The sequence below is a fragment of the Muscardinus avellanarius genome (genome assembly GCF_963383645.1).
Source record: "Muscardinus avellanarius genome assembly, chromosome: 10".
NCBI classification, from domain to species: domain Eukaryota; kingdom Metazoa; phylum Chordata; class Mammalia; order Rodentia; family Gliridae; genus Muscardinus; species Muscardinus avellanarius.
In genome coordinates this window covers 75,713,611-75,726,575 of record NC_137796.1, presented here as the reverse complement: position 1 = coordinate 75,726,575, position 12,965 = coordinate 75,713,611, and the positions used below count along the sequence as shown (strand labels likewise).

General features: G+C 42.9%; 1 protein-coding gene across 1 annotated transcript in view; it reads right to left on the bottom strand.

Annotated features, from left to right (window-relative positions):
- Nucleotides 1–291: 291 nt before the first annotated feature.
- Nucleotides 292–12,965, bottom strand: part of EIF2AK1 (eukaryotic translation initiation factor 2 alpha kinase 1) — a gene marked incomplete at both ends in the record, with an annotated part of 49,793 nt that continues 37,119 nt past the window's right edge. The window contains 5 exons of the mRNA XM_080703832.1: nt 292–395; nt 667–778; nt 5,080–5,313; nt 7,752–7,834; nt 8,517–8,631. Of these exons, the coding sequence (XP_080559958.1) occupies nt 292–395; nt 667–778; nt 5,080–5,313; nt 7,752–7,834; nt 8,517–8,631 (648 nt within the window). The remainder of the gene's footprint in view (nt 396–666; nt 779–5,079; nt 5,314–7,751; nt 7,835–8,516; nt 8,632–12,965) is intronic.

The following is a 12,965-nucleotide window of genomic DNA, read 5'->3' as shown; positions in this document are numbered from 1 at the left end:
AGGCAGGAAAGATGGTATCTGTGCCACGCTGAGATCAAAGCTCTCCTGGGAGCACAAATGTGGAATAACACCAAATTGAAAGTGCCAGAAGAGAGAGGGTTGGAGGTGGTGCTGAGCTGGACTTTCACCTCGGAGCAGAGCCAGCAGATGGTTATAAACAAGGAGCAACCAGGTGTCTCTGTAACTGACTTCCACAGCCCTGTGAAAGGGCTAAAGAGTGACAGCTGTCATAAGGGACCGCCCACCCAGCTGGTGAGCAGGCCTGGGTGTGGGCTGTAGGGAGGGGAGCACTCAGATCTCTACAGAACCTTCCGGAGAGCCATTCAACAGGCAGTTTAAAGAGAAGTAATTGAAGGTTGAGATTTTTGTTTTAGCATTTGGGTAGGCAGAACTATCTAAGGAAATTTAGGAGAAGCTCATGGGAGAGGAAAGGGAAAGAGTAGGTCTAACAGCAGTCTTAGACTCTGAAAGAGCTACTTACGGACAAGGCAACTAGGGGTACTTTTACATCTTTAATAATTCTTATACAGGCTTCCTAAATACATGAAGAATCACACCATCTATACCCTACTAAAGACTGTAAATTTACATTCCAGTTCCAAGACTGTAGGTCTACTTTCATATTACTGACAGAGCCTCACTCGGGCTACATAGCTATGCCCCCACTTTGCATGTCGTCCTTGACCCCTTTGTCCTGAGAAAGGAGGCTTAGCTGCTTCTTTAGTTCTTCAATTTCTTTTTCTTGTTCTAGTATCTTCATCTGTAAGGTGAGATTAACCTGTACAGAGAGAGAAATGTTAAGCTCCATTAAAATGGCTATTTGAGGGACCAGGGATGCAGCCTGATGGAAGAGCACTTGCCTGGCATGTACAAGGCCCAGGTTCGATCCCCACACCACAATGAACAAACATTAACAGGCACGCTTCTCTCTACACAGTTCCAATACACATGGATTCCAGTTACCACTTAGTCACAGTTTAAATATCACCAGTCACCCAACTCTAGGGTTCCAGGGTCAGTTGCCACAGTGTAAGAACTAATGCTCCTCAACCCCCAAAACAATATGTAAGCCAAAGCAGGTTCTGATCCAGAACCAAACATGTCTCTTCATTTCCTTCAAAGTCTGTCACTATTTGATCACTGTGATCTGTTCAAAACACATGCAGCTACTTGGCTACTGTCCTTTGGTTCACAACACATGTTGCCTCAATGTCTTCCACTGAAGAACCCAAGTGACACATAAACTGGATAAATGAAAGCAGACACTGGCCAACAAAGATAAAGGTGCAAAAATTAAAAGTGACAGTACTGGAAGCAAATATGTTACTCAAGAGTGGGCTGGTTGCAGGAATGTTGACACGCTCATAAAAATGCCAAAGAAGCCAGGCGTGGTGGCGCACGCTTGTAATCCCAGCTCTAGGGAGGCTGAGACAGGAGGATCGCGCAGGTTCAAAGCCAGCCTCAGCCTTGGGTTCCACCTCCACTTCCACCTCCAGTACCACAAAGGAAGAAAGAAAAAAAAGCCAGCCTCAGCTACTGAGTGAGGCTCTCAGCAACTTAGTGAGACCCTGTTTCCAAATAAAGTAAAAATTAGGTCTGAGAGTATAACCTGGAGGTAGAAAAGCCCCTGGGTTCCACCCCCAGTAACACACACACACACACACACACACACACACACACACACACACACACACACACCCCAAAAGAGCAGCCACAGAAACAGCAGCTCACAATGTGAGGAAGAGGGAAAAGATGTCAAAAGGCAGCAATACAAAATTGAAAGAGCAAAAGAGAACATGGAGAATTTAGGGTGGAGTATGACAATTAGCCATATCAAAGAAAAGATGCCTACTCTGTGTCCCATGTTGGGTGAGATGAAGATAGGTACTCAGTCAGGTGTGGTGGCACATGCTTGTAATCCCAGTACTTGGGAGGCTGAGAGGAGGGAGGATCGCAGAGGACAGCCTCAGCAAGTAGTGAGATTCTCATCAACCTAGTGAGACCCTGTTTTCAAAGAAAAAAAACTGGTCTGGGGGTGTAGCTCAGAGGCAGAATGCCTCTAAATTCAATTCCCAGTACCATACACACACACACACACACACACACACACACACACACACACACCCCTAACACAAACAAAAAAGGCACTAATCACACTGTTCCTTCAAATGTATGAATTTTCAATGTCACTAACTTGGGGGGAAGGTTTACTGGAGATTGAACCCAGGGGCATTCTACCTCTAAGATACACCCCCAGCCCTATTTTGTTTTGAAACAAGGTCTCCAGAGCCAGGCATGTTGGTGCATTCTTGTAATCCCAGTAGTTGGGAGGCTGAAGCAGGAGGATCACTGATTTGCAGCCAGCCTCAGCTAGTAACGCCATCCACAAGTTAGTGAGGCCCTACTTCAAAATAAAAAATAAAATAGAGCTGGAGGTGTAGCTCAGAGGTAGAATGCCCCTGGGTTCAATCTCCAAAAAAAAAAAAAAAAGAAAAGAAAAAGAAAGGAAAGGAAAGGAGAAGAAGAAGAAAAAAAACAGTCTTCCTATGTTACAGAGAGCCTCACTAAGTTATGAGGTTTTAAGTCTGTGATCCTGCTGTCTCAGCCTCTCAAGTTCTGGGATTACAGGTGTGTGCCACCATGCCTGGCTTGTTAACATTTTAAGTTACAATGCATTAGCTAAACATCAGTCTTACCATTTTTTTCATTTCTGCATATATTCATAACTGCCAACATGAATATTTTAATGTTTTGACGAACTTTAAAGGTCACAGAACAATCATAACCTTTCTCACTGATAGCCTCTCTTGGCATGTTCCGGCTTTGCACAGTCACCTGTATAGTCCCACTAACGTGCAAAGGAAGACTGCCTATATTACAAACCCCAATCTGTAGAGGTATGTATAGTTTAATTATTTATAATAAAAATCTTACCAGACAGGAGAAATCCTTTACCGTAACTACCAAATAGCTATGGTTTCTAATGGTTATCTTAACTGGGTGTTAGAGAATCCTCTCCATATGAGGAAGTAGATATTTACACTGTTTTAAGAACCACATCTTTTCTTCAAAGAGAAAAGTATACCTACCTGTATGCCAATTAAGCTAAGAAAACTTATTGTTTTACTTGAAGAGTAATAAGCCTAAATAAAAGACAAATTAACTACCTATTTTTTTCCTTCGGGTACTGGGGATTGAACCCAAGGCCCTGTATATGCTAATCACGCCTCTACTAGAACTGAACCACACTCCCAGCCCAAACCATCTGATTCTTTTAAAAGACACTACAAGTGAGTCCTAAACTAGCCATACAAGAATCACTTCAAAGATTTGTTAGGCCGGGCGTGGTGGCGCACGCTTGTAATCCCCGCGCTTGGGAGGCAGAGACAGGAGGATCGCGCAGGTTCGAAGCCAGCCGCGCGCGCTGGCTTAGGAGACCCTGTTTCCAAATAAAAATGTAAAAATAGGTCTGGGAGTGTAGCCCGGAGGTAGAAGGGCTTCCAGGAACCCCAGTACCACCAAAAAAAAAAAAAAAAAAAAAAAAAAGATTTGTTAAAAGGACAAACTGAGAGCCAGGTGTGGTGGCACACTCTTGTAATCCTAGCATTTGTGAGGCTGAGACAGGAGGACTGTGGCTCGAGGACAGCCTCTGCTACTACTTAGTGAGGCCCTCTGCAACTCAATGAGACCCTGTTTCAAAATAAAGAATTTTTAAAATAGGCCTGGTGGTGTTGCTCGGAGGTAGAATGCACCATTTGAAAAAAAAAAAAAAGTGCAAACTGATGCCCTTTCTCCTCCCAGAATCAATCAAGCAAGCAAGCAATCTCTCTCTCTCTCTCACTCACTCACTCACTGGTATGGTACTAGGGACGTACGTGTGTGTGGTATGGTACTAGGGTTCAAACCCAAGGGCATTCTACCTTCAAGCTACACTCCCAGCCCTTTTTATTTTTTGTTTTGAAACAGGTTCTTGCTAAATTACTAAGAGGTTTGCTAGGTTGCTGAGGCTGGTCTCACACCTGTGATCCTCCTGTCTCAGCCTCCCAAGTACTGGGATTCCAGGCGAGCACCACTGTGCCTGACTATTTAATAGGCTGGAGGACTGGAGAGGGCCTAAGAATCCATCTCATGCCCAAGGGATTTTCTCCTGCTCATCTAGAGGCCACGCGAGGAGGACCTCCACACTCATGCACTGCTGCTCAAACACGGTGTGTGACTCACCTGGGAACCCTGCTAAAATACAGATTCGGACTCAGAATTTGGTGGAGCTTCCAGGTAGCACTGATGTGACTGGTCTGAGGGCCACCCTCAGTAGCAAAGCATTAGAGTATATCTCGCTTTATCTTTGACTCAAGCGTTAATTAAATCTTAAAAAGTTTCTAGAGAAATAGGACAGGTGAATCACCTGCTGTTTCCAGTATATGTGGACTGGAGACTCAACCCAGCAGAGTAACATGTGTCAGGAAGAAGGGAAAGGACTTCCAAGGGGCAATGCACGGCGTAGGACTGAACACCACCACCATGCAGCTGAAAGCCGAAAGCTCTGAGAACAGTGAATGCAATCTCTCCACCACTGTTCCAGTCTCAGAATCACTGCTCTCTTCCACACTTTGGCATGTGTCCCTTCCTACGAGGGGGTACTTCTGTTAATGACTGAGGAAAAATGAGACCTTTTCACTAACTTAGGAAGATAAGCTAGAGACTGGCTAGGCATGGTGCCACATACCTATAATCCCAGTACTTGGGAGGCTGAGACCAAGAACCTGAGATCACAGGTTCAAGACCAGCCTCAGCAATATAAAATAAGCTAGAAATGGAAGCTTGTCATTTTTAGAGTAGACAGTTGGCAGGAAGTCAATGATGCACTTACATAAACTTAAACTACAAATACAAGTATATCATCGGCATAAATGTAGTACTTGTTCCCCGATGGGGAACTCTGAAAATGGGCTGAACTATATTTTGTTTCCATAAACCTTACTGGAATCTCAACTGTTCCTTTGAAACAGGATTCACAATTTAAACAAATTCTATTTTTAGCCTCCTATTTTTCCCAGCATTCAAAAAATGTTTACGTACATTTGCAGAAGTTTGGAAGAGCTCGCTCTGCAGCAGCTGAAGAGCAGACGGCCTCTGAGATGCATTCCTCTTAGTCAGGAGCTGGATATACTGAGCGTGTACCGGCCACTTCTTACTGAGGGACTCAGGTACCTGACCAGTTCTTAGACCAGTTAACACTGCTACTCGCTCCATGTCTGTCCCAAATGGTTGAAAGAGCTCAAGCAGGATCACACCCAGGCTGTACATATCTGACTGGAAAGGGACAAAAAAGGGGAATTAAGAATGCAGTACAGGCTGGGCGCGGTGGCGCACGCTTGTCATCCCAGCATCTGGGAGGCTGAGACAAGAGGATCGTGATTTGTGGACAGCCTCCGCTACTTAGTGAGGCCTGTTGTAGCTCAGTGAGACCCAGTTTCAAAATAAAGAATAAAAAAGTAGGGCTGGGAGTGTCACTTGAAGGTAGAATGCTCCTAGATTCCACCCCCAGTACCACAAAAAAAAAAAAAAAAAAAGAGCAGTACAAGCCAGGCGTGGTGGCGTACGCTTATAATCCCAGTACTTGGGAGGCTCAGATGGGAGTATCGCAGGTTTGAAGCCAACCTCAGCAGCTTAGTGTGACCCAGTTTCCAAATAAAATACAAAATAGGTCTGGGGGTGTAGCCCAGAGGTAGAAGGCCCTTGGGTTCCATCCCCAGTAACACAAACACACACACACACACACACACACACACACTCTGCAATACAAAGTTAGAATAACACTTTTTTAGAGGGAGAGTACTGGGGAACTGAACCACTGAACCCAGGGATATTGTACCTCTGAGCTACACTCACAGCCATTTTTTAATTTTAATTTTTTGAAATAAGGTATAAGTAGCCAGGCATAGTGGCACACGCTTGTAATCCCAGTACCTAAGAGGCTGAGACAGGAGGATTGCAAGTTCAAGGCCAGCCTCAGCCACTTAATGAGGCCCTCAGCAACTTAGTGAGACTCTATTTCAAAATAAATAATGAAAATAGGGCTAGGAATGTAGCTCAGAGGCAGAATGTGCCCCTGGGTTCCATTCCCAGTGGAAGGAAGGAAGGAAGGAAGGAAGGAAGGAAGGAAGGAAGTTAGTTAGTTGCTGAGAATCTCACTAAATTACTGAGGCTGACCTCAAACGTGTGATCGTCCTGTCTCAGCCTCCCAAGTACTGGGATTACAGGCACCGCCACCATGCCTGGCTAAAATAATACTTCTACTGCAGTGTATATCCTCTTAAACAAGCCAGGATTTCTAAGAATAAGAATTGACAGTCCCCTACAAAAAAGGGAACAAAACAAGATGGCTCATATCTCACAGAAGGAGGTTACAATGTCATATATAGTCTCTAGCCTGCATATACTGCAAGGGGTGACCGGGACTTTCACAGGCAGCCCTGTCTCTTAATACTCAAAAAGGACATCCACAGACATGCAGGATCGATGGTCAGGGGAAGGGCAGCGATCTCTCCACCACCCCCAGTAATCACAGCCCCATAACTCCACCGCAGATGACGATCCAGGCCTGACCCAGGCAGGGCAATGGGGGCTCACAACTGCCAGAGCCAGCAAGAGGGGCCTGTCACCAGGTCCTATTCTGGTCTCACCTCTCCCTGTTCTCATAATCAAGATTCCTGGTAATATTTACAAACTCTGCATAAAATCTGTGTTGTTTTCCCTAAAACGTTGTTTGTTTGTTTTTGTGGGTCTGGGGATGGAACCCAGGGGCATTCAACCTCTGGGCTACACCCCCTGCCCTATTTTTTTATTTTGTACTTTGAAACTGCGTCTCACCGAGTTGCAGAGGGCCTCACTAAGTAGCTGAGGCTGTGTGCAAACGGTGATCCTCCAGTCTCCACCTCCTGAATGCAGGGATTACAAGCAGGCACTACCACGCCCGGCTGTTTTTCTTTTTAACAAAGGTCTTTACTAGATAAGCTTTTAGGGACAGCCATGGTTTTCTTCTGGCATCTCTTTCGCACTCACTAAAAAACTGAGTATCATTCATTAAAATAAGAAAATTTCCTAAGCTATTTTATTTTATTTTATTTTTTTGGTGGTACTGGGGTTCCTGGAAGCCCTTCTACCTCCGGGCTACACTCCCCGACCTATTTTTATATTTTTTATTAGGAAACAGGGTCTCCTAAGCCAGCGCGCGCGGCTGGCTTCAAACCTATGCGATCCTCCTGTCTCTGCCTCCCAAGCACGGGGATTACATGCCCGGCTTTCCTAAGATATTTTAAAAAGAGGATTTGCTTTAACACTTCTTAAGGAACAATGGGGATCGATTCTTTACACAGTATTCATTGCCCTTCAAGGGGAGTCAAATGGCAGGCTTCCCTGTAGCATTTATTTACCCAAGCTTGCAGCCAGAAGAATGAAAAGCTGGAAACAGGCTTCTGTGAATTCTAGTTTCCTGCCGTGAATGGTGACATTTTAAAGGAAAAGCTCATTTCAAGAACTACTTGTCCATCCGTGGATTTGGGAACAGTCAAGTAGCCTAAAGGGCAATGCAGCCAGATTCAGTCAAGCACTGAGGCTTCTCACTAGGGCGGTTTATTCAGCAGACTCAGTTATCTCCAAAAACACCTCCACCATACAATTTCTGCATTTATTGTTATTTACGATTGCAGAACATGTTGAATAAACGAGTAAAAAGCAAGAAATACTACCTTGGCATCATACTCAGATCCTTCTAACTGCTCAGGTGAGGCATACAGACAGGTCCCCACTCTGGAAGTATGTGTTGGTGTTCCTATAATGTAAAAAGCCAAATATTAACCCCTTGAGTGTTAACACTGTCAACATTAAGGAACACTTACTGGGAATGGGGCACTATACCTCCTAAGGGAACGGTTATCTTTTGTCTTTATCACAGTTTCATTATGCAGTTTTTATGATTCTCTTTAAATACTGACGCATTTGACTTTGTCTCTTTATGGGAAAAAAAACTTACCCTTCCCATATACCTTTTGTCTTTATCATAGCTTCACTATTAAATTTGTATGATTCTCTTTAAATACTGACACATTTGACTTTGTCTCTCTCTTTTTTTTTTTTTTTTTGGTGGTACTAGGGGTGGAACCCAGAGGCTTTCTACCTCCGGGCTATACTCCCCAGACCTTTTTTTTTTTTTTTTTTTTACTTTATTTGGAAACAGGGTCTCACTAAGTTGCTGAAAGCTTCACTAAGTAGCTGAGGCTGGCTTCGAACCTGTGCGATCCTCCTGTCTCAGCCTCCCAAACACAGGGATTACAAGCGTGCGCTACCACGCCCGGCTGACTTTGTCTCTTTATGAAAAAAAAACTTACCCTTCCCATATACCTTTTGTCTTTATCATAGCTTCACTATTAAACTTGTATGATTCTCTTTAAATACTGACACATTTGACTTTGTCTCTTTTGTATGCAAAAAAAAAAAAAAAAAAGAAAACTTACCCTTCCCATTTCTATTGGTCCAATCTGCACTCTTATGTAGGAGGTCTGCACAGGCCAAGCCAAAGTCTCCTATTTTTACTTGCTGATCTGGGCCATGAAGAAAAATATTTCTGGGCTATAAGCAAACAGAACAAGTTCTTAGTTTTCTTAAAACAAATAGTGAGAACTTGTGAGTGCTAAGCATTATCAACTCAGCTGGAACAGTGGCATATATCTGTAATCCCAGTACTTTGGAAGCTGAGACAGGAAGAACACAGGTTTAAGTCTAGCCTCAGTAACCTAGCCATAACCTCAGCAACTTAGTAAGATACTGTTTCAAAAAAAAGGGCTGGGGATAAAGCTCAGAGACTGAACACCCCTGGGTTGGATCTCCCATACCCCCGCAAAAAACAAAACCTTTCAGTGTAGAAGCAGGCAGCCCTCTCAACATTTAAACTTTTAACAACAGTTCTTACTTGGCAGTATATTAGAATCATTGGTGCTTTTTTTTGTGTGTGTGTGTGGGACTAAGAATTGAACCAAGAGCATTTGACCTCTGAACTACACCCCTAGCCCTAATTTTTGTCTGCAGCAGGGTCTCATTAGGTTACTGAGTTACTGAGACTGTCCTCAAACCTGTGATCCTCCTGTCTCAGCCTCCCAAGTACTGGTATTACAAGTGTGTGCCACTGTGCCCAGCTCTGGAAATTTAGGGGCTTTTTGGTGGGAGTGAGAGTGGGGGTGGGGGTGAGGGTGGGGGGAAGCTTGGAACCCAGAGGCATTCTACCTCTAAGCTACACTCACAACCCTATTTATTTTTTATTTTGAAATAGGGTCTCACTAAGTTGCTAAGGCTGGCCTCAAACCTAAGATCTTCCTATCTCAATTTCCTAAGTACTGGGATTATCGGCATGTACCACCAGGCCCAACTTCAATATTAAAGCCCCAAAGTTATATCAGGTTTGAAAACTATAAATGTAGAATACTCTTCATACACAAGTGCTCCTCAATCTTGACCATACATCAGCTTCTGACAAACTTTTCAAAACGGCTCCAAGTCAAAGGCTGGTATTTTTTATGAAAGACTTTGAGGACTTTTGTTGGGGAGTTCGTTCGTTTGAGTAGATGCTGGGGATTGAACCTAGGCCATTGAGCATACTACTATGCACATTCTCTACTACTGCGCTATACTCCCAAGCCAACTTTTTTTTTCCTTGGTACTAGGGATTGAACCCAGAGACATTCTACCTCTGAGCTACACCCTCTGTGCTATTTGTGTGTGTGTGTGTGTGTGTGTGTGTGTGTGTGTGTGTGTACATTACATTTATTGATTGATTTAGCAGTACTAGGGATGGAAAACAGGGGCATTCTACCTCTGAGACACACCCCCAGCCCTATTTTTTCTTTATACTGAAAATGGGTCTCACTGAATTGCAAAGGGCCTCACTAAGTAGCTGAGGCTGTGAACCGCGATCCTTGTCTCAGTCTCCCAAATACTGGGATTACGGTGAGCGCCATCTTCCCTTGCAGCACTAGGCCCCAGAGAGGAGGGGGACTCAGAACGGAGCTCAGAGCCACAGAAGAGATACGCCGGCCTCACGGCCAAGGACAGGGCAGCAGTGCCTTACTGCCGGCGGCAGCGGTGAATTCACCAGACAGCTTGAGACCAACACACTCAACAGCACGCCAGGCTCCAGAGAGGAGCAGCCAATAGCGAGCTGAGGTGAGCCGCTGCAGAACAGCTGGGTGGAATTCAGCAGATTTTTCGGCGCAGGGAGCATCTGAAGCTCCCAGGGGCTGGGCTCAGTACATCCTGCAGGGACTCAGAGCGGAACTCAAAACCAGAGAAGAAATACGCATGGCAGCAGCGCTATATTGTCACTGGCGGCGGCAGCAGCGAATTCACAGAGTCCACTACAGCTCCATCGGCGCACTCAACAACAGTGAGTCAAATTGAGGCCCCTAGAGGAGAAATCCCAGTACTGCACTCCCAGGGACTTGACCCATTGGGGGAGTGGCGGTGGCAGATATATCACACCATAGGAGAATGCCCAATCTGGCACCCCCCATGCTCTAAAGCAGCCTCGATTGACTCCCTGAGTCTGAGACTCTGTGATACAACCCAGTAAAGGAGTAGTGGGGACTGAGATACCACAGACTCGAGATCCAGAGCACCTTAAGTGAAGTCGTAGTGACCCAAGGGAAGAACCCAGAGAAGGCACAAACTTCCGAAATCATGGGAAAGAGGAATAACAATGGAGCAATGAATGCCCACAACCCCACAACATCAGAACCTGATAAAACAGAAATTCAGAGATTTCTAGAAGATCAAATCAGGAAAATAACTGTAGAAATAATAGAGGTGCTTCGAAAAGAACTCAGAGAGAGAGCCAAAAAGAGATAAAGGATGCAATTAATGAAGGAAAGGCCTCAATTCAAAGTACAAACAACCGATTACACCACATGGAGAATAGAATCTCGCTCCTAGAAGATGATCACTCCAAAAATAAACGCATAGTTTCTAATTTAGAAAAAAAAAAATCTGACAGCAGGAATCTGACATTGAAGAAATATGGGCCCATTTTAAGAGAGCTAACCTAAGAATAATTGGAATAGAGGAGGGAAAAGAAGGTGAAACCAAAGGGATCAACAATCTCTTCAAGGAAGTAATAGCAGAAAATTTTCCAAACATAGAGCAAGAGGTTGATACACAGGTCCAGGAAACTTATAGAACTCCCTTTAGACAGGATCCGAGAAGAGGATCCCCACGCCACATAATTGTCAAAATGACCAATGTGGAAGCCAAGCAGAGAATCTTAAAGGCAACAAAAACAAAGGGCCAAGTGACATTCAGAGCCAAACCAATTAGAATCACTCCAGACTTCCCAAACCAAGTCATGAGAGCCAGAAGGGCTTGGAGTAACATATTCCAAACTCTGAAAGAAAACAACTTCCAGCCAAAAATTTTCTACCCAGCAAAACTTTCTATCAGATTAGATGGAAAAATAAGAAGCTTCCATGACAAACAGAAACTGAAGGAATTTATGTCTTCAAAACCAGCGCTAGAGAAAATACTCAAAAGAGATTAACTACAAGGAAGAAATAGGTAACACACACCAGAACCAGAGAAACAAGATTCTCCATCCAACAGACAACTAAGATTGGTTATCTGTGGAGATTCATTATTTATGTTAGTCTTTTACCTATCTCTAAATTGTATTGTTTGCTTTTATTGTTGCTAATTTTTAGAATTTCTACTTGGAATATTAATATACCTTCAGATATAGCATTTGGAAATATTTTACCCCATTCTATCAGTAACTTTTAACTCTGTTTACATTGTCTTTGGATATACAATTTTTTTTATTTTTTTAGGGAGTTTGTTTACCCTTCTGTTGCCTGTGCCATTGAAATCATATCCACTGCCAATTTCAATGTTGTGAGGTTTTATGACCCAGATTTTCTTCTAAAAGTTTATAGTCTTAAGATTTATATTTAGGTCTTTTATCTATTTTGAATTAATATTTGTATATGGTGTTAGGTAAGGGTTCAGTTTTATTCTTTTTCATGTAATTATTATTTTTCAACAATATTTAGTTAAAAGATTATTTCTTCCACCAAATATTCATAGAAACTTTGTCAAAAATAACTTGACAATATATGGAAGAATTTATCTCTAGGCTTTTATTTAACTCCAATGGTTTATATGGCTGCCTTTAGAACAGTACTACACTGTTTCAATTATTGTAGCTTTATATGATTTGAAATCAGAAAATATACATCTTCTAGCTTTGTTCTTTTTCGAGATCGTTTTGGGTATCTAGAGTCCATATTCCATATTAGGATATATTTTTTCTGAAAAATAAATAAATGTATGATAGTTTTACCTAAAAAAAAAGAAAAAAAAATATTATCTGGTAAGAAAGAAAGCAAAAAGAAATATTGAAATGTTATCTTTAAATCATCAAAAGCTTGATATTAGACAAATGAAACTGTTATATGAGATTATCATTGTTAATTTTGGATAAATTGCTATAATACTAGATGTCAACCACTAAGCCAAGCATGGGAAGGAGGAATGGGGAGGGATTGGGGTGGAGATCAGGTAGGGGCTAACTGGGCGATGTGTGCATGTATGTCTACAAAAGTTTTTTTTTTAATATCCCATTATGATGTATGAATACAGTGAACCAATAAAAAATTAAATTAAATTATTAAATTAAAAAGAAATACTGGGATTACAAGTGTGTGTCACCAATCCTACTGTCTAAGCCTCCCAAGTACTAAGATTATAGGCATATAACATCACACCCAGCTCCAAACCAACGTGTGTGTGTGTGTGTGTGTGTGTGTGTGTGTGTGTGTTACTGAGGGTGGGACCCAGGGGCTTTTCTACCTCCAGGCTATATTTCTAAACCTATTTTATATTTTTGATTTGGAAACAAGGTCTCACTAAGTTGCTGAGAGCCT